At 37.0% G+C, this 22,700-nt stretch overlaps 2 protein-coding genes across 3 annotated transcripts; one reads left to right on the top strand and one right to left on the bottom strand.

Moving 5' to 3' along the window:
- Positions 1 to 1,036: 1,036 nt before the first annotated feature.
- LOC122328911 lies at positions 1,037 to 8,332 on the bottom strand. 2 transcript variants are annotated; one of them, XM_043224995.1, is made up of 8 exons: positions 7,252 to 8,332; positions 6,391 to 6,723; positions 5,960 to 6,271; positions 4,472 to 4,592; positions 3,066 to 4,195; positions 2,538 to 2,660; positions 1,537 to 1,662; positions 1,037 to 1,386 (listed from the first exon to the last, which is right to left on the bottom strand). In XM_043224995.1, exons 1-5 carry the CDS (start codon positions 7,292 to 7,294, stop codon positions 4,066 to 4,068), a joined length of 939 nt encoding a protein of 312 aa, XP_043080930.1. In that variant the 5' UTR covers positions 7,295 to 8,332; the 3' UTR covers positions 1,037 to 1,386; positions 1,537 to 1,662; positions 2,538 to 2,660; positions 3,066 to 4,065. The 2 variants fall into 2 exon arrangements, with proteins under 2 accessions (XP_043080930.1, XP_043080928.1); XM_043224993.1 differs by having other exon boundaries at positions 1,037 to 1,389.
- Positions 8,333 to 8,653: 321 nt separating this feature from the next.
- On the top strand, positions 8,654 to 22,577 carry ptpn22 (protein tyrosine phosphatase non-receptor type 22). The gene is given in 29 exon segments (XM_043224965.1): positions 8,654 to 9,056; positions 11,168 to 11,276; positions 12,398 to 12,474; positions 12,600 to 12,695; positions 12,828 to 12,866; positions 13,129 to 13,200; positions 14,027 to 14,086; positions 14,569 to 14,711; positions 15,105 to 15,171; positions 15,257 to 15,334; positions 15,427 to 15,507; positions 15,682 to 15,797; positions 16,393 to 16,943; positions 17,037 to 17,126; positions 17,726 to 17,797; positions 17,874 to 17,945; positions 18,038 to 18,165; positions 18,278 to 18,305; positions 18,384 to 18,464; positions 19,347 to 19,406; positions 19,503 to 19,517; positions 19,520 to 19,564; positions 19,654 to 19,784; positions 19,969 to 19,996; positions 20,183 to 20,245; positions 20,349 to 20,455; positions 20,919 to 20,949; positions 21,046 to 21,156; positions 21,328 to 22,577. Coding segments are annotated over 29 exon segments (2,715 nt in total). The 5' UTR covers positions 8,654 to 8,954; the 3' UTR covers positions 21,390 to 22,577.
- The last annotated feature ends 123 nt before the right edge of the window (positions 22,578 to 22,700 follow it).

A 22,700-nucleotide genomic window follows, 5' to 3' on the forward strand; every position in this document is an offset into this window, starting at 1 on the left:
CAAGCATTATGGGTTTCCCATTCATTTGTGTGTGCATTTTTAACTTCGGGAGCAGTTTTAATGATTAATTATTTTATTTATTTTAATTACTTCGCATGTGAATATGAATAGGGTTCAGAATGCTTCCTTCTAATTCAAGGTGCTTATGGTGAGTGATCTGTCACTAATTTTCAAAGCCAATCAGATACAAGTCTATACAGCTGTAGACCTAAGCAGGTCTTCTGTTGACAGATTTGGGATGTATTTATCCAGGTAATTAAACACTTCACGTACACATGTTAGCTCATGAACATTGCCTGACAGAGAGCTCACTGACTGCTCTGACTTTTTCACTGTTTAACTTATCAAGATTCAGTTCTCACCAATACCTTGGTAAGCCGTTGGTCACGCCGTCCCATGCTGTCTCCATACACCAATATCATCTAAGAGAGTTTCTGCAGTTTTATCTAAAATATTTCTGGGGCACTCGGTATGACGAAAGGAAGACGTCTAAAGGAGTACCTTCCAAATGGTGTCAAGAATAAGGTCAGTTTGCCGATTACTGTGTGTAATGATATCTGCTAAAAACCATAGTAGTGTACACACTTCCTTTAGGCCTATATATGGTAGTGATTTGAATTTTTTCCAAGCACTCTAGTTGACCTCCAGGACTGCACAGTGTAACATTTGACTGCTCCAGCATTCAGTTGGGAACGTTTCTTCTGCACCAGTATCAGTTTTACATTTATATGATTAAAATATATATGATTTCTCTTTGAACTTGTAACAGTACCCAGTAAATATTGTATTTGTGCAACAACATTATATATATTTATTAACAACTTCTCTGTCACGCCTATCACTAATTTGCTGTGACACATTCTTTCCCAGTGTCTCTATCTCTTTTACATTTATTGCACGATGATTTTATTGCTAAGCATTTTTCCTGTTGTCTGTTTGCTTTCTCTAGAGCTATCTCTTGTACTGCAGCACACGCGCCCTGCTGGGGAACTTGAAGCACCACCTCTGCACACTGAATAAGACAGGACGTTAGTCAGCGCGTTAGTCAGTGTTTATCAAGTGCGTATGCCCATGACTTTCCGACAATGACAACAAAAAGGAAAATAAATAAAAGAAAGAGGGTGTTAATACACTGCTAACTGAAATAAGAAGTAGATGACCCGAGAAATAGTCACACTTTAAATCAGAAATATGTGAATTGTTTTAAAAAGAAACATCATTTTGAGCTAAGTCATTAGAAACCCGCTGATGAGTACCTGACACATTCATCCAAATTTAAGGCACATAATCTCACATCCTCCATGCCGTCGCTTCGGGTATTTCTTGTTCTTCTGTACGCTGAAGATAGTTCTTAATTACTTTGGCTGTATGTTTGGGGTCGTTGTCCTGCTGCAGAATAAATTTGCACCTCTGTAAGTCATTTAGGGCTTGTTGATGCATTTCAACTACTCCCATTAGATGTTTTTAAGAAAACATACATTAAAACCATTATAATTTCTTAGAGCATTTTGAAGGATATTTATTGACAGTACATACTTGTGCAACTAAGTTCCAGACTTGTCCAGTGGTTTCCCTTACAGGTAAATGATGTAGGTGCTTTTAAGTCAACTGGCCTGTGTCCAATCTTGCGCTCAAATGTTACAGTGGATCCATCTGGGAAAACTGATTTGAGAGATCATGCGCTGTTAACACATTTCCTGATGCAAAAGAAGACTGTGGTCTCCTCTATTAAAAGCATCGGGGGCTTTTAGGGGTCTAAGGTGTTTGGCCACCTTTGCCTAATGAGTAAGTCCACTTCTGGCTGTGTGCATTGGGTTGAGGAGAAGAACAAATCACAAACTTAACCAATGTAGACTAGTGTTCCAATAACCCTGTCAGTGGGCAGCTTTTTGCCATTCAGATCAATGACAAAAAGTACACTATTTACGTATAAGATGCGGTGTTTGTCTTAGTCGCTTGTCTGTTGTTGTTAGATGAAATATGATTTTCTATGATTTAATGTTGACATTAAGTGACTGCATGATGGAAATTTTTTAATTTTATTTGCATATCTTCAAGGATTGCTTGTTCTCTCATATCTTGGACTCAGTTCCTGCTTACCGCGTACCAAGGCTGCTTTCTCGCAAGTTTTGGGAAGACGGTCTTAAACTCAGAACTCAATCTTGGACGAGTCACGCTATGATGATATGATGCTCCACTTTGTGACATGGTGTGTTTCTTATCTTTTCACAGTAAAAAGGAGGTTTCCTGGTGGGGCTTTCAGATGCAAACCAAGGCAGACTGGACGGTTTTGCTCTCGCTTGCAACTGAAGACGCTCTTTGAAAATTAGAAACAAATTGTCGTGTCTTTATTTTAACAAGAGTGACTTCGGTGGGAAAGAACCTTAAAGGGGCATCCAGACCCAACAGTAGTAGACCTCACTTTTTGTGTCAAACTACAGACAGACAATTTGAGAGGTCCATTTCATGGTATAATAGACTGGTACCATATTAGAACTGTCATTTTATATAGCTATCTGAATGAGTATCAAACTCACCTCTGATACTCCCAGCTTTCAGAAGACACAGGAAGGCAGGAGCAAAGAGATTCAGCAACATAAATGCCATAGTCTCTGCACATTAGTGGACTAGCCTAATATCATTTCAGAATAATTTGTTTTCTGCAATAAAGAAAAAATAAAATAAGAAGAAGAACAGCATCGGAACATCAAATTATAAGGGATATTACTGTATTCAGGATGAGTTGTATGTTGTTGATGCTCACAAATTCATGCAGAATAAAACAGAATACAGAGGAACACTGAAGCCATTTCATGTAAATGAACATGTGTTTGGTCAAATTTCTCTTTTTTAAACCTTTAAAAGAAACTAACGTTAAAAGCGCACATAATAGCCGTGTCCTTTTTTTAATGAAATACCCAACAAGAAATCAAAAGTACTTTTTAAGATTTGTTTTTACATATTATGTATTTAAGAGCAACTTCCTTGATTCTTTACGTAGAGATGATTTAGCAGAATGCTATGAATAAGCGTTTTAAAAAAATCTGATTATAAACTTTACTTACACACACTGGAGCGGAGTCCTTAAGAATTTGTGTCCCCAACAGTAATCACGAAAAGATGAAGAATGGGGAAACAGGATGGGTGTGCACAAGTTTAAATCCTTTCTTACGTAACCTGATCCAACCAAAAACTTGAATACAAATACATATATAAAAAGGCTTGAACAGGGCTGTTATTTATGTATAAATTATTTTGGTAATAGTAGAAGTACTAAACTAATTATTCATTAATTATGCCTTTTTTGCAGCTCAAAAATAAATTGGCTGTTATTGAAAATTAATCAATGCTTTTTGTTTTGCGGCTGTTGTTATTACTGTTAGAAAGCTATAATGGTTCAGAGCCCATAACATTTCAAGGCCATATATGGAAAAAATGTACAACATATTGTATATTTTTGCAATGCTAAAGGCTAAATCGACTGAAAGGCTAAAATGACTTAAAAATAAAGAAAGAAATTAAACATTTTATTTCCTTGGGTGTCATGTGACACAAGAAAACCGTTTGAAATGGCAAATATTGGTATTTTATGAATACTTTAGATCAAAGGGTTTCAGCTGACAAAGTTTAGAGTTAAAAGTATAAAGCAAAATCAGTCTTTACTTAATTTTATTCAAACTTTACTTGATTTAAATCAGTCTTATTTTTTCCTAGACCACGGTTCATGCACAAGGTCACAAAAACAACTTCAATAGCTCATTGTGTGATGCATTTTCCTTCCAGGAAAGGCACACAAGATAACAATGGCCACGTTCGGTTTCATTCAGTGGATGGACCAAACAGAATACAAGTTGACTCCAGCAATGCTTGACAATGTTACCTGCATTAATATGTTATTACCTGCTTGTCATGTAAACAATGTGAAGACTGAATGATTAATGCGGTTTAGAGATTAATTAATTGTACACCTTGTGGGTAAGAACAAAGAATATCCTTTAAGTCAACGCGAATTTCAAAATACAAAAAAAGACACACTTGAAATGAAGTTGCAACCATGTCTCTTAATCAAACGTCTTTGGGGTGTTTGCTTGATGTGTATTTTGAGCATGAGTGCACTACGCACAAGATGGTAATCATAACTGAGGAGAGAATCCAACGAAGACACTCATACCACATTGGCAAACCAGACCAAGACCTAAAGAACAACACATCAGTTTTAAGTCTGCAAACAATTGTACTGAACTACTGTGTATTTCTATTCACAATTGCATAGAAAAAAGTATTATTAAAAACTATGAATACAACTAATACTTATGTTACGAAGAAAGTCAGTCATGCAGGTTAGGAATGAAATGATATTGGGTGAACTAAACGTTAGACATCTCTAAATAAATCATTTATATTTGCTATGCATGTTCTCAAGAAGGGTGACGTTGAATAACAGATTCCTGTTCATGTCTGATTGGCTTACGTTGTCTTATTCTGACTCCATGTGAGATGAGAAACCGTTGTAGAGCTCAGGAATTTCTCTGTCGTTTGGATGGATGTTGAGAGTGATGTTGTGCTTCTTATACATTCATAGCTAGAGAAAGCTGGTCAAGAAAGATAGGTTTATCTTCAGATATCTTAGAACCGCATAAAAATAACAATATATATTATTACTATGTGTCCACACAGGTCAAGTAAAACTAATGTACACAGAACACCATTATAGTGTACATAACAACTGACATAGCAACACAACAAGGTCATCTGAGGTCATTCTCACTGCAATCCTTCACTAAATCAAAAGATGTAGGCTATTCTTTGAGACATTCAATCACCTACAATCCATTACATAAAAATAAACTGATGAATTGATGATACATTGATGTTAAAGCGGCCATGACAACAGTGCCATTTTGGAGAGTGTCCACTGAACGTAAACAAAGTATGCTATTGTGTGTCAGCAGCACCGCATAATCTGACACAGGCATTGTTTATGTTCAGATCAAAGCATGTGCATATATCGTCATACTCTCCAAAATGGTGCCAGGGTGATGTGGAGGAGATGAATTGTTGAATAAGCTTATTTCAGTTTTATTTGTGCATAAAAAATATTCTTGCAGCTTCAAAAAATTACAGTTGAACTCCCGATGTCACATGGGTTAAGATTGTCCTTTCTACATCTCTAGACAGGAAATTGCTCACTGCTCATCCATAATAATGTCTGTATCTAGTAGACAATTACTTGCTGCTTTTACATGCTCTAGTCTAGCGTGAAGAAGGTCAGGGTGTCTGCTTGTAAAATGCGACATCATGATATTATGGGAAAATTAAAAAATACGGAGAGGGCGACAAGCCAATTTTTATTAACATGGGTGATATAGGCTGCCAACGCACATTTATGTTCAACAACATGCAAAAGTGGATTTTGCATAATAGGTGCCCTTTAATGGAGGACCAGGCTACAGAACCACTGCTCTAAAGCCCTTGTGGAGTCCACATCCTGCAAACTAAAGTCAAAACATTTTGATCGCCCCCCTGGTGGCAGGCCACAAATCCTGCCCTCTCCGTGTAAACGAAGGGGACAAATCTTCTAATCACACTTCATACATTATTTCCCAATCATGGTTTCTGTCATTTTTGATAGTGCTTATCATACACATCCAAGTGCACACTGTTTCTAGTTATTTGCCTTTTACTTAGTTATTTAATGCTATACAAATGTGTTGTGGCATCCCGATTGTGTGCTTGTGGTTGAGTTTTGGCAGGAGTATTTTTTTTTCATCATTATCACATAGGGAAAAATCCGTGTGAAAGTCATTCCAACCTTATTGTTCTTTGACCTTTTAGAAACAATATATTTCTTGGTGTGAATACACCTTAACTGACCACTGCATTGCACGACTGACCAGTCAGAAGCAAGGAACCCAGAATGCAAATAGAAAAAAAAACTTAATGTACAGGTAAATCTCACCGTTCGATGAGATGCGATAAACACAGTCCTTTTCTGCAGACTGAAGTAGATGCAGAGAAACAAATTCGCTTCTCTGGCTGCTGACGTCATTAAAGGCTGAGCAGAAAAGCTGACTGTCTTCAGTGATGTTTGAACAATGGAGATAGAGATCAGAGGAATGGTGCAGAACAATGTTGTTTGGGTGTCCAACTCTGTACCAAGTGTACTGCACATCCGCTCCTCTCTCACTCCTACAGCGAAACACAGATGGTTGACCCCAGCAAGTCATCTCGGGGGAGCTGAGAGGCCAAACATTTGGTTTTATTACAGCCTCTGAAATGAACATTGAGATTTACTTAAAGTGAATAATTGTGAACAATTACAGGTGCACTGGACAAATGATCTTTTAGATGGTCTTAATCACATTGCATATGATGAAATGAAAGTCTTACCTTTTGTTATAGTGACCTGGATCCTGATCATAAAATCAGCATAAATTTTGTCAATCGCAACCCAGTAAGTTCCACTGTCATCTAACTTTAGATCTCTTATATATACCGTCAGGCCTCTAGAAGCTCCATCAATGATTTGAGCCCGTGTTCTGTACACAGCGTGTGTGAATCCATCTGTGTCCATCAGAACTTCACACGAGGATCTGGAGTCTCCAGCACACCAGTACTTTTTGCTGAATCGATACTGGTTTGCTTTATAGGTGCAGGTAATTGTCAAAGTGCTTCCAATTGTGGCTTGAATCCTTGTGTTGTCGCACTTAAGCTGCACACTTACTAAAGAGAAAAAAGTAACATTTTTAAAAACCTATCGAAATATATTGTTTAATTCAAATGCATTTAAATGTCGGCATAAAATGAAAAGTCATCATATTAATTTTCAGTGCATCTCTCTCTTTTTTATATTATAAAAAATAATATAATCAATGTCATAACTGGGCCTTCCAGTGAAAACGACTTTTCTCTGGTGGGGTACACAGGATTTCTCCAATCATATATTCAGGTTTAAAGCCACCCCTGGTCTCACATTTTAAACATACTTGTTTTTAGACATTTGATGCCAGTTCAGATCATAAAAGCACATAAAAAAAAAAAAAATTTCCTGCCTAAAAGTAGTCCATTATTTTGGTGGTCATGTGTATTAGTGATGCAATCTCAATTTGTTAAACTGCAGCTATTATAACTCAAACCGTGCCAAAACGGCTCTTCAAGTGTACATTTACTTTAAAAAGAAATGAATATAGAAAAAAAATAGAAGGCAGATAAACAAAAAACACGTGAATAGATCAGTAGAAAGAGACTTACTCTGTGCTAAAAGCAGTATATACAGGCTCTTCATATTGTTCATGAGAGAGTGAAAGCTATGTTACGTGTTGAAGCACCTTGTTGTGAGCTATTTAGAGTGAAACAGGATGTAAAGCAGTCATGGCTAAACTGTGGTTTTCAAACGGCATTGTAGGGTCTCTCAATATACTGACATATTGTATGTACACGTGAACACAAACAGTCTTTACACTCTTCATACAAAAACCTTCAAATAAGAATTATAATACAGAGTATCTAACCTTTTTTGGTGAGTTTGGACAGTTATGTGTATAAAGGAAATTGTTACAACAGGTTACATTCACATTATTTTGCAATACAGTAAAAGGTCAAAGACCATAAATTTACCAAAAAGCCACTAGATGACGCACGTACATTCCTGGTACCTTTTGTACAAGATTTGGATTAATAAGTGTTTAATAATATATATATATGTGTGTGGGTGAAAAGTAGAAAGATTGTAATTTTAAGGACAAATACTGTCATTTAACTAAACAACCACTAGATGGAAGACTTACCCTCCAAGTCCAGCGTAAAAGATTCTGATTAATAAATGAATAGTGATATATATATATATATATAAACTTTCACATAATATAAATAGATTTTAAAGTAATAAGTCAATAATGAAGTATTACTTTTGCATGTTCACGATTATACGCCATCGGTTAGTAGTCGCATGACATAAAGGTAAACATGATGTAATTTTAAAATGATTCATTTAAGACATTTTAAAGATTATTTATTTGCTTTACAATAAACCCCCTGCAGCTTTAACAAACTTCATTTTGGGTAGTCATGATGTAATGTATTGTTAATGCACATCATGTAACAACAAATTGAATATTTTCTTTTTCTTCACATTTTTATATCATCTTGGATTCTTTTATATTAGATTACTCTTCACCTCATAGGAGAAAACCTAAAAAAATACATTACATTACAAAAACACACACACACACACACACCCCTAAAATAATACATTTTAGAGAGGCACATCTCTCACGTGACAAATTATTGTTTAAAAGTAATTAAGAATTATACAAGAATTGGAAAATTTTACATTTTGAGAGCAAAAAAAAAGTGTTAAATTCGTTTTAAGTATGTAACATTGCAATTGGGACACTCGTCACTGCCTGATATGTCAGGTACAGTATCTCCGTCTAGTCTGACGACATTTACGCATTCTCTAAATTCTAGTTCATCCACAGTTGTTTTAAATGTCATCAGACTGGCTTGGCCGCATTCAGCAATGAAGCAAGTGACTTTCTCACTTTTTTTTGACATACTATCGCGCACCCACCCACAAAACCTTCCTGTGTGGGGGGGCATGGGCTCTAAAACCTCGTGCTACAAAGTGCTGGACAGAAAAAAACAAGCAGGCAGAGAGAAAAAGAGAAGGCCATAGACAGACAACAAACACACATGCAACAAATGAAAAAAGCGAGAGAAACTGAAGTGAGAGATGGAGGGCGGAGAGGGTCACAGTGATGCTTCGAGTTGACCACAGAACCGGTGAACTGCCACTGCTTCCGTGACGCCACATCGCACAGTTCCTCAGCTCAGCTACAGACCTACAACAGACGCACACAGAGAGAAAGTGAAAGATGGACTCCTTTCAGAAGCCCACCGATCTCCCCTATCTCTGACATGACTGAAGGAGCTGCTGTGTCACACATCATGCCATGGACGCCCAAGCCCACATTCTGAGGGACTTATTGGCCAAAATTGCCAGCAAAGAAGCAGAAGAGGAAGGGGCAGAGAATGGTTTTGCCGGAGAGTTTTTGGTAAGTAATCAACATGATTCTGAAAGATGGCAGGGATTCGTTCGAGAAAAAAGAACGCGTTCTCAGATTTAAGTCATGTGACATGGGTCGCAAACTATGCCAACATACACCTGGATGAGGTAGCTGTATGCTAAGCTAAAAACAAAACAGTTTTTTTTTTTTTTTTTATACATTATTTGCATTCCGTGTCTGGCTGTTTGAAACTGAAAAAGAACTGCGACAATAAAAATAAGACGTGTCTCGACGGCAAGTTGAGCCAATGGTTTAAATGCTTAAGCGTGGACTTCCTCTTTTTAACACAGTGCCTCTTGCTAGGCTTTTCTACAAGGAGTTGTCGTTATTTATTATCAAACTAATTTATTATTGAATCTATGGACTGGTCTACAACAAGGGACTTTTAAGAGTAGTCGCTTGTCTCACTTCTGCTAACATTTGTTTCTAAAATAACCTTCGTATGCTGTTCCCCTGAAATGTCAACTGTTAGATGTTCCATGTGAATAGTCAGGGTGACTGAGGGGAAGTTACCATGACCCATCCTGAGCTGTCACTCGCTGACTCAAACTTAGCAACACAAAAGTAAATAATACAAAAATGCTTATTCCTGTAAGATGTTTTTTTTTTGTTTGGTTGGTTTTTTTTGGTCAGTATTATAATTTACATTTATTTACTTGCCAGACACTTTCATAAAAATAAGCTTAATGTGCACTAAATGCACTTAAAGTGAAACAGGATGTACGACAGTGATAGATGGACTGTGGTTTTCAAACAGCACTGTGGTGTTATTAATATATGAAAAGTGTTCCTAAAAGATATTATGTATATCTTTACTTCATATGACAACATTTATAACATGTATTACATGTCAAAAGAAAAGAAAAGAAAATATTCCACAAATATATTTTAAGAAGTATATTTTGTGATCATTTAGGATCCTTAGCATTAAAATGTTTTGAAACCCTTGCTGTGAAAGAAGGTTACAACACTGGACAGTCATACTAAAAGCGCTCCACCGAGATACGTGTTACTCTTGTACCTTTAGCTAAAATGCCATCCCTACATATTTGCTAAACCCTGAAGTACCAAACCAGTTTAAGCCTGTCTTTACCACTACACCTTTATCGTGTCCCACAGATCAAATCATGCTCTTTCGCCAAGCCTGAAAGCTAGAGTGTCTTTTAAAAAGTGCCTTTTATAAAGTGCTTATTTTCTCAATGTGAAACCAAGCCATGAGCAAGACTTTGTAGGCCCGTCTGCTTTCACAATCGCATGAAGTGGTCTCTTCCTACTCCGATTAAAAATATGCTGCTCTATTATCTCTCTCAAACCACTGTCAAATAAGACTGCTGCCAGAACAGTGATTCAAGCCGCTTACGAATGGAGTGTTTACAGGAAGAGAAACTGTCTATTTCACAAAGCATGGAAACCTAAGCTCACACCACACGAGGACAGAACTACTGGTCCTCAATGCTGGCTAGCAATTTTTGCCCACACAAGAGACGGAGATGTAGAGAAAAGTCCAGTCTCGCTGGAACAAAACTATTGGACAGAACGTGAGGGTTTCCCACAGTGGTTTGGGTTTGCTCCTCATACGCAGCCCTGCCTGTTTCGACTCAGAGATCCCATGCATACTATTCAAATTGCTATTCTTTCTCATTGTCTGTTGGGCTCTTAAGGTTCTCGTAAGCTTAGCTGTGGTTGGAAAGTCTTTTGGTCTCATCAAGGTGCTCGTGCGAAGAGACACAAACACACGCAGAAGATTGTGCCAGCCGCACTCACCCCTCACACACACACAACTAGACTTATCTAGATTTCACAGATCTTAACCACAGGGCTTCAAACTTGCCTTTTAGCCTCAAATTAGTATAGATTTCAAATGAATGGCAAATAAGAGTGTTTGAAACGCGGAAGGTTTTCTTTTTCTGCTTTGTCTTTTGAAATAATCTGAGCATTAACATCTCTGCCCTGAACATTTGGCTTATATTTGCAATATAAGCAAAAAACGAAAATAAACTCAAATAAAATGATAAAAGAATGCAATAAAACTTTTATTAAAATTTTTTAAAAGATATTAAAAAATTCTAACTGAATCTTCTGAAACTTGTTCAAAACAGAAACTGAAGAGACAGTCTACTAAATACCGCGCTGAGAGGACGTACCCCACCTCAGCCGCGGACAAACAAGACAATGTGAAGAAGAACAGATACAAAGACATTGTTCCCTGTGAGTATCAATATACTATATACACTGTATTGAGCTCATTTTGATTAAACATTATACACAAAGATCATTACAGAAGTATAGTAATATCTGATAGCATGTTTAAAAAGCAGATTTACATTCACTGCAAAAATAATAAAATAAAATAAACTGCAGATATGCTTGTCAAAAATCTGGCTAAAAAATACATATGGGATGTCATATAGATGCATGTGTATTTACAACATAACCGTACATTTCATTCAAGTCAATATAATGTTAAAATACCAGCCAACCTGAAGTACCAAAATCTGCTTATACTGTAAAATATACCGCTAATACTGTAATAAGTTGGCAAAATAAAAAACCATGATGAATTTTAAGTTGCTTGTCCATAATTCATGATTAATGCTCGCACGTAAATGGTGAGAAAACACCACCAGTGAAACACACAACAAATGAAATAATGGCAGAAATATTAACAACAGACTTAAGCACAGCTACATAACAAAAATAAACTATTACAGTGGGACTTCTGGGAAATGTCCTTGTACTGCTTTTCACATCAAATTACACAATTCATAGCTGTTACTTGCCAAAACCATAAATTTGACTGTTAAACCATTTACAATCAACACGTTTTTTGTTTTTTTTTAAACATACAACTGCAAAAAACGTATGTCCTTTCACTATTTCTTAATCTCTTCCTGTTCCAGAACGATGGTTAAAACTTTGTATTGTTAGCACTTCTCACTGTATTACCTCCACTTGCCGTTTCCATATTTGTAAGTCGCTTATAAAAGTGAGAAAACAGTCCGATAGATGTTCATGTTAGCATTTTAACAGTATTCAAGCAGCGCTCTAAATCGTAAAGATGTTCAACATCTGACAGGAACTTTTGTAGAAATGTACTGCAGTTAGAAAACAAACGCTCTAAAAATATCTTCATGTGTGGTGCGGTATGTGTGCAGTCCGGGTATATTACACCCTAAAATACCGCGCTGTATCAGATTAGACGATGGCAAAGACAAACACCAATAGCAATGTAGGAGACTAACACAAAATTTGTGAAAATAGTAGTTATTTGAAAACCATAAAAATGATTTTGAAGATAAAGAGATGTTGATGGCTGTATTTTCTCACAGTTGATCACAGCAGAGTAAAGCTCTCCTTCGTCACATCCAAGCATGACACAGATTACATCAATGCTAGTTTCATTAAGGTAAGGAAGCGCAAGAAAGATCTCTTGCTACACGCATTTATACGCACAGAGAACTATACACTGCTTTAAAGGATAACTATCAGCGCTGTTCCTGGGGTCTGCCATGCGTTCTGTGTTTATTTCAGGGAGTGCTGGGCACTAGGGCGTATATCGCCACACAAGGCCCGCTGCCAAACACTGTGCTCGACTTCTGGAGGATGCTGTGGGAATACAACGTACAGGTGAGAGCTACGAACATTTCACACACATTCCACTTTCTGTAGAAAACAGGTTGAACCTGCCGGATGAGCTTTGGTCGGATCCAAGGAGAAGCGTTCACACAATGAAATCTAAATGCCTCTGTCTCTCTGCAGGTTATTGTGATGGCTTGCCGGGAGTTTGAAATGGGAAGAGTAAGTTGTAACTGATAGTGTGTTATAAGGGAAATGTTGACAGTCGCCGTGTTAAAAAAAACACACATTTTTAATAACCACATCCTTCTTGCCTTAGAATGGTGAGGCAATGCATCAAGCATGACATTTTCTTCAACTTCTTTTTTTATCTTGAGCTCCCACCCTTTTAAAATATTTGATGCAGATTAGTGTTGCCTTGCACTCAGCGTATACACTTTTACAGCGTACACAGATTGAATGCTGCTTTTCCTCTTTCTTTCAGAAAAAATGTGAGCGTTACTGGCCGGAGTCAAAGGACGATGTGTTCGTGTGTGAGCCCTTTACCATTCACTATGTGAGAAACACCTCTTTCCTCACTCACACCACATTTCCTGTTTTTCATTGTGCCAGCTTATTTGCCTTCATTTAGCATTTAGACTACCTTTGTCATTTTATAGTACTCATCTGTCTTGAGAAAAGTTGGTTTTAATATTAAGCGGTTTTTGATTTGTTTTATTATGTGTTTCACCGGTATTAGGAAGATAACTTCTCGAATATGTCCAAGAAAAGAATTACCAGTAATTTTAATTTAGGTTTTTCTTCTACAGATGAGTTATTTAGTGTAAAGTTAAAGATCTTTTAAACACTGATCCCTGGTTTGACAGAAAAGGTTTAATCCTATTCCTACACTAAATGTATATCTGAGCTGTTTCAACTGAAGGAAACTTGCACTGATCTTAAAACATGTCAGTGTCTTTATTCTGTCTTAAGATGCACACCGGTAATGCTTTTTCTAAGGTATGTTTAAAAGAAATGACCTAGATGTACGAAATAAACTATGCCCTAATTCTGGCCTAGGCTAACCCTGTCTATGAAAGCGGGCCTAGTAATGTAATATTAATATCACCGTTGTTTCATATTGTACTTCATAAGTATGTGCTGCATACTTGCATTACCTTGTAGCACCTTATTTATTCATTAATTTAGACTAAATAGATGAAAATAGTTATATTATTGTGTGAACCACAATATTTTTATTGATGCATCCCTTAAATGTCATTTCTGCACCTTTTAGCACTTGTATATATCTTTCATCTAACCATTGAATAATATATGGCTAATTATTATTAGCAGATTAATGATCCAATGAGAATTTTACGAACATGTTTGACTTTGTCTAGGAGTCTGATGAGAATAAGGGAGAATATTTAACACGGACGCTGAAGGTGAAATTTAAACAAGTAAGTAACATGTCTTTGATCTTAACTGCACAGCTATGAATAACATTCTTTACCGTCTTTATAGTTTATACAAAAAGATTGTACATTTCTTTAAAATGTTTTTATTGCTTCCCCCCTTTGCTTTTAGGAATAATTTTAAAATATCTTTTTTCTCCTGATGTCTTGATTTGCCATTAAACAGCTGCTTTATGAACTAGATGTGTTCACACTTCAGTCAAGTTCAATGAGCTTTACGAATACTGCTTTAGGTTGTGGGGACCTTCAAATTGCCCATACATGCTTTCTCCTTCTTGAAAATGCCATTGCGTGAGAGTATACAACATTCAGCCTTAATAGTCAGTTCAGAGACGGTGCAGACATTGCATAAAGACAGACTGGTGCTGACATTTCTGGAGGTGTTTTGTAGTGACGAAAGAAAACCCCCAAAATGTGTAAACCGTGGTTACCAGAAAACCTGTCTATATGGCACCGGTTGTTTCCAGGTGTCTCGGACACTGAAGCAGCTGCACTATGTGAACTGGCCGGATCACGGAGTACCCGACTCCATTCCTGCCATCCTGGAGCTGCTGCAGGACATGAGGATCTACCAGGATCACGATGAGATTCCCATCTGTATTCACTGCAGGTAAATGCCTGTATCTGCTGGGACTGACTGTTGAAAGTAAATCGTATAGGTTTGAGATCATACTGTGGCCATAGTCAAAATTCGTTGGAAATGAACGCGAGATTATGACACAAACAGGTTGTCTGTAACGGTAACCACGTAAGAAGCCCACCTTCAACCTTTGCACAGGAAATGTTGTTGGTCAACCACCTACGCAAGCAAATACCTCAACAAACATCTGCACTGAGCTACAATGACTTTACATAAACAAAATTGGACAAAACAATTGGATATTCCTTTTTAGATTGGTTACCTTCAACAGTGTTTTTAAATTATTAGTGATTTTTTTTAATTTCCACTGGATATAATAAATATAAATATGAATATAATATGTTGAAACTCTTGAATTTGCAGTGCAGGCTGTGGAAGAACAGGTGCTTTGTGTGCCATTGACTACACCTGGAATCTCCTGAAGAGACAGGTGAGAGTTCACAACACCTTCCTGAAGCTTTCGTTACACTGACAAAATATAATGTATATTCTGACATGGCGCTGATCTTGTTTAGATGATACCAGAGAATTTCAGTATCTTTGAACTGGTAAAGGACATGCGCACACAGAGGCCCTCTGTGGTTCAGACTAAGGTAACCAGATTGGTTTCTCCTTAAATTGCCATAATCAAAATCATAAACAAAAAGCCTCCATTTTACAGAGTAATAATTTCTTCTCCCCCTAGGAACAATACGAACTAGTATACAGGACCATAAAATTGCTGTTTGAGAGATATCTAGCAGCAATGGATCAACCAAACAGAGAGGTTATTATTACTCATCTTTATTTACGGAAACGTATAAATACTGAATATTATTTCTCACCGATTTTGCTGTTGCCACTGAAATCTCACCGATTTTTACTGTTATTATACAACAGTTAAAGCATTTATATGGCATTTGTATTGTTCAATGAACAATTGAATGTTATCATTAATCAGGTCCCAGCTTCCCTTTCTCCTGTGATCTTAAGTAGCGGAAGTGAGCTCTCGGATTTCAGCGACTCTGAATCAGAGACTGGGACAGACTTCACAGCATTGCTTCGAACTGAGCACAGGTATTAGGGAATGTCTCACTTTAATATTCATCTTTTATTCACCATCCTGCAGGTGAATCAATTTACATATTTAGCTAAACTATCGCTATCAGCTAATGTGTGCAATTTCTGCTACAATAACATTACTAAAGATAATAATAATAATACAAATTATAATAACAAATAATTTCCTGTATTTGACCCAAGTGTTCAAGTGTGTGTGAACGAGTATGTGTATAGCTTTTATTACCTGATGGTAAGTGCTGTGAAATGATTGATTGCCGTATTAATGCTGTCATACAAACCTTGACACGCAAGTAACAAGTGGACCGGGTATGCCTCAAAAAGGTGCACTTTCCAACAAACTCGCGTTTCACTGAAATATGACTAGAACATAGACCAAATACATCTAAACAAACCAGAAACATTTGGTTTTATATATATATATATATATATATATATATATATATATATATATATATATATATATATATATATATATATATATATATATATATATATATATATATATATATATATATATATTATATATATACACACCACATATTTGTTGTATTCCTTATGACCATAACAAAATATTTCACTGTTTTGATAGGAATGAAGAGATGGAAATGCCTGTACTCAATCACTTCACACACAATGCCCCTTCTTGGCTACAGCCTCATCCAGAACCATTCAGTCAAGAGGTCATCTCCACAAAACTCAATCCTGCAGACACGCTCAATACAAAGAGTGAATGGACCCAGATTACAGACCAGAGGTCGTTCATAGCAGCAACTCCTCAAACAGACCTTACAACCTGTGGATCTCAGAGAGCCGAGCCATCCATCAGCTTTACCACTGATCTCACCCACGCTGCATGCTCGAACTATCCCATCAGCCCAACTACGAGGCATGTGATGTTTGCAGAGAACCAAGATGTTAGTCCTGCTGCCACAGACCACAACCCTATCATCCCTAGCACTGTCTGCTACACTGTGGAAGATCCTTATTTTGGGCCCGAGTCTCCACCACTTTGCAACAACCACAGCGCTTTGGACTCTATAATTCATGATGAGTGGAAGGAGAGCCCTTGTTTCACAATACCTAGTTTAACGCTTAATAATCAGGTGTTAGAACTTCCAACACATGACTGCAATGACAAAGGTATGAAATCCCATTGCTACTTTAGGAACTGCTTCCTGAAAACTATTAATGATGCATCACTTAAGATAATTTCTTGTGTTTTATTATGTATAGGTACAAACAGACCTTCATCTGATGAAGACACTCCTCCTCCTTTACCAGACCGAACCCCAGAGTCATTTATTCTGGCAGATGAAATGAACGGTTAGTCCAACTTAAGATCTAAATGTCTCTGTCCTTCTTGTGCTATTTCAGTTGTATTTTATATTCTATTATATACTATTACAGCATTTTTATTGATATCTAGTAGCTTTTACTTGAATGTTAGTTTAATTTTATGTTATGTTTTTATTATATTTCATTTTTGTAATATTTCAGTTCATCTTCATTTTAAGTTTTGATTTCATGTAAAATGCATGATTAAGGTATTTGAAATGCATTTTATTTTTACATAAATAATTGTAAACAAACTATCTGCAGATTCCACTGTTTATAACATGTTTTAATGGAACTTTCTAAAGGTCTTTAAATATAGTGTTGTTAAGTTTTATAACTGTGGTTACAACTAGCCTATATATGAAATCATGCATCATGCAAAGTATTAAAAATGATCAATAATTTAAGTTAAGTTACTGAAATGGTTTTTATAATAGATTTGTGTTTATTTATTAGTTATAGTAACAATAACTTATTCTCACAAACTGACATTCTCGCGAAGACATACAACATATACATAGTGGTCCAGATTATTTTCGATTAAAAAAAAAGTAAGATTTTTTAAATCTATATATGGTTGTTTTCAGATATCAGTGAAAACACTGAGATGTTGACATTGGTGATGCCAGCCAGCTCAGAGTCTGAGAGCGTCATTAAAGGTGAGCATTATGCACAATTGAAAGTTTAAGTATAATATTTGACGGACCTGTAAATGTTCCTGTTTTCTCTAAAAAGACAGCCCACCTTCACCTGTGCCCCCACTGCCTGAGAGAACTCCAGAGTCTTTTGAAATGGCCACAGATGAGGGTATGACAATGATGTGAAGATAAATCTACAACCAACTTCATGTCTCCCTCACTTCGTTGTACCTTATCAAACTGTCATCTAATTTTCAACAGCTTTGGTAGAAAACGTGATGCAGGAAAAGCCGCAGGACGTTGTAATGAGAGTTGGAAAATCTCTAGAGTGGTCTGGGCAATCAAATGAGGCTCAGGCAGACAAGAAACGATCTTGGTCCAGAAGCAAGGTGAGAAACTGCAGGGTGTACAGCCTAATTAATAATTCCAGCATATTAAGAGACAACACCAATCTGAACAATAAAGTCATAAATAAAATAAGGTCTGTTTTCTTTATTACAGAGCTTGAAACTTAGAATGTCGCTTCCTGGTAAGTCAGTCGTATCTAACTATCTATCTAGCAAGATATTCATTCTGGCTACATTGTTAACAACCTCCTTTTTATTAGCTGCCGCATTATGTGCTCCACTCAGTCCTATTCCGATCACAAGTCACAGTCCTCCTCCTCTACTGTACAAACATCCTCAAGGTAAGACTTAACAGGAATAGTGTATAGCACACATTTACCTTTGAATATACTCTGCCGCACTCCAGTCATATACCGTTGCTAAAGCTAGGTGACTCAAATGAAAACATGCTATATGCATATTTAAAATGCGTCTACTTTCAACGACTGAAAAAACAACGACTGTATTACAGTGCAAACATAATACCATAAAATTAGATTTACTTGTGAAAGGAAGCTAGGTGACAAAACCTAATGTAAGTTACAACACTAATAAAAACAAACAAACAAAACGCTACCTGAGTTGAATGCTAGTTGAGGTGATGGCTCAAAATGAATAATATTTATCGTCAAATAGTTCATGATTAATGAATGTTCTTGTGTTCACTTACTTCTTGTTTCTAAGATAGAGTCGTTGTTCAATTATTGTTTAGCAGCCTCAGTGAATCATACAAGCACTGGATAGAAACTCCTGACTTAACGACTTACTTAAATAGACACCTGCCGGTCGCCACCTACTGGTAATAATAACTTACACAGAAAGTCACCAAACGAATCAGTAAACGACTCCAAACGAGTCGTTTAATTGAATAACATTCACAAGAATTAATCGAAAATCCCAGCCAGTTCTTTTCCATTCGCCCATTCAGTAACCCCCCAAATTGATTTTAGTCTCTACATTTTTGGTTAGCCTATCGCGTTATCAATCAGGAACATGCAAAGCATCAACTATTTATCACTCATAATTAATACATGATTCTCAGGACATTTTAGATTTAAAGTAGAATTCCACGTGGCCTGTAGAGGTTTATGCTAACACTTCTGTCACTGTCAGTGTCATCTTGGTTGATTGTTTTAATATAACCTAGGTTCTTTTTTAAAACGTACTTCCTATTTTTAATTTAGAATCTCTGCTGCACGCCCCGGCTCCACGTGAGCAGGCATTCACCTCGGTTCCCGGGACAGGTACCGTGCATCAGTCCTCCAGTGTAATTGTTCAATTTACTATCTCCAGTATATTTTCTCTGATGCAAACGTCTGTGCGACTTTTGTTTCATAAAGAAAGTATAACTCCACCGCTCCTGAAAGGACTCCAGAATCTTTTATTTTTCACACGGAGAAAGGTGCGGTACACAGATCTTACAGCATACAGAAAAACCTGATGTGCATTTATTAATAAACCTGTTTTTTTTTTTTTTTTTTTTCTTTAAAGTGGCCGACGGCAGCGCCCCCTGTCAGCCAGCTAAGGCAGAGCAGCCCAGACCGAGAGTGGGCACGTCCTCTGAATGGTCAGGCAGCTCCCAGCCCAGATCATCCATAGAGCATTCTTGGAGCAGAAGCAAGGTTACGTTGCATTTAGCTTTATGCTATTACTACATGCTATATGCTCACTAAATAAAGCACACAGACGCGTATGCAAAGAACCTCTAATTCAATTTAAGCTGGGAAGAAATGCTGTGTTATTATTTTTTAATTCTCATGTTCAGCGCTTGACTCATTCTTGCCTAAATGTGTCATTGTCTAACAGAGCGTCAGAGCAAAAAGTTCAAAACAAGGTAGGCTGGTGTTTCCATTGTGTCCTCCCACACTTTAATCACTAGTGTCATTACAACATAACACGCACAAGCAAATTTGCCCTCTCTCGAGTACACTGCAGTGTAGTGTTTGTCTCTGCGCAACGGAGATAAAAAGGCTGCACTATTATTGGATCTATGTGTGCACAGCTGTGTTTAATTTTACAGAGACTCTATCTGTGGCTCCGCTGACTCTGCCTGTCGCTGTAACCATAGCAACTGGAGGACAAGGTGAGTGACAGCACGGATCCCTTAACGGTGATTGATGTCAGTTCACGAAAACTGCATGAGCATTGCTACATCCTCAGTTTTGCTTGCCCTGTGGCTAATACAGCAGAGCTCCAGACGGCAGCCAGCAGCCAGCCGAAAGCAACGGGACCAACAGAGAACCAGGATAAGGGTGGAGAGAAAACTTCTCTGGTCAGCAAGGCCAGGACCAAGGTTCACATTTAAAGTCTCTGTATTTTTTTTACATGAAAAGTGCATGGCATGACAAGCATGAAAACTTAGGTTACTTGTTGCAGATGTATGTTGTATTGTATGTTTCCCACTGAACCCACATACTAAAAAAAAATAACCTGCCTTGAATGCACTTTAAAGGGGGCCGCTCACACAGACACAGACATGGTTATGCGCTAAATGTGTTTGACTGTTGCGCTCATATTTTTTGCCTTTTGCATCATCTCCCGCAAAACGTTGTGGTCAAGTTAAAAGTAGCTAAAATTAAAACAAACAAACAAACAAACAAACAAACAAAACCTTATCCCTATCCCCTTATTATTTTTTCATTACGCTAACCTGCCTGTCTGTGTAACATCACATCTATGTGAATGGCCTCTCATGTGAACAGTTGTTTTGATAAAAGCAAATATTACACGCCAGTCCATATTTTCTTTTTTTGCAGAGTATCAAGTTTTTGAAAGGAAAGCAGAAGAGTACGTATAATAGCCAGTCACTGCTATTTCTATTAAAATAAACAACAAAATAAGCAGCTGTGTGTGGACTGAACATCATGTACTCGTCATTTGCAGCAAAAATATCCCCGCCTCCGATCCCGCCCCCAGCCCCGCCTTCAGGCCAGTCTCCAGCCCCGCCTCAGTCTGCTCTACCGCCCTATGGTGCCGCTGTTGGGTTCTTATTTTGTAAGATATCACCCCATCATAATTATATTTATAAATGATCAAACACGCTTCCAAACCTAATGTTCAGCAGGTTTAAATGCTGCCACAAGATGGAGCTACTCTATTTCATATTTCTTCAGTTCTTGATTCCTTGCTTGTGCGTGACATAGTGACACTTTGCTTACTCCACAGCTTTTGGATCTCGTTTTGGGAAACCAAAAGGCCCACGAAATAAGCCAGGAACATGGGTCTAGTTTACACCGAAGGTGAAAGAAAAGGAAAAGGGCCTCGCAGGACAGTTGAAAAGATGATTTACTGTCACTGTGGCTTTGAAGGATAGAAGCGCAACATCGTACCTCACTCAGAAGATGGACATACATAAAGACTGTGCTTTTATCAATGACTTTGACATTTTGTAAAGGTATAATGCAAGCGAACTGCCTTTTTAGACTTTAAATATTAAGGAGCGTCGCAACTTTATGCGACTTAAATGTATATTAAAATTATTGCAGATGTGTAACTAATGACAAGATAACACAAGGGATGAATGTACTGAAAAGTAGAAACTTCCATAATCTCATAGGTAACATTTTAATGTATTTTATAATATATAGCACCGCAGGTAACCAAGGCCAATCAAGATTTTCTATGTGACACATCGATGCACTTCGTCACAGTGCATTTGGTGCCATCTGAAAGGGATGAAATTGCTTTTTCTTATTTCTATATTTCCAATTTCTGATACAGTGAAACTCTTGGTACACTCATAAAATGGTTTATTTAAAAAAATACAGAAAAAAGTCTATGCATTCCATTGCATTTTTACACAATTGAAAAGATCCACGTGACAGTTCTATTAAATGTAACTTAGCATTTACAAAACATTACTTTGACTATGTTCATAAATGACATCTAATTAGTCCTTAAAAATCAATGAAATCAAAAACCTTTATACAAATATCAAACAGAGCAAATAATGAATCAAACACACAGAGCATGCCTTGATCCCTAAGTGGATTTTTCCTATATTACAAACGACCATCGATACCTGATCAACACAAAAAAAGAAAACTAGCTGCCAAAATTCAGAAGAAACATAGAACACTAAACAACATGTTTATTTCAATATAACATGAAACCGTAAGGTATAAAAGCATAATGTGATGCAGAGCTGAAAACATGTCTGAAACGGTATATATGGGAAGATTCATCGTAATAGATTTTACTGGTAAAGACACCAATAAAAAAGGTCTTTAAAAAATTAGTAGAGTAAGTATTCTAGGCGAAAGGAGGAAATGATCTTTTCTTTCATTAAAATGTTAAACTGCAGAACATGTAACTAAGGAAAAGCCATTGTATACTATAGGGAAAATTATTTTTGTTTCGGCTTTCACACCTGCCTTTATAATACTAATCCTAATTAAAGATTTCTGGGAAACATAGGAAGCAGATTTGATTCATATTGCACGATTTTGAATTCTCTAGGTTAATGTACCACCAATTTTTTCTTTGTTGTTGGCGTTTGGTGGCCGTTTAAAAAGGTACACCTTTAGTTGTTTTTGGGT

This window comes from Puntigrus tetrazona, chromosome 23 (assembly GCF_018831695.1).
Source record: "Puntigrus tetrazona isolate hp1 chromosome 23, ASM1883169v1, whole genome shotgun sequence".
Taxonomy (NCBI): Eukaryota; Metazoa; Chordata; class Actinopteri; order Cypriniformes; family Cyprinidae; genus Puntigrus; species Puntigrus tetrazona.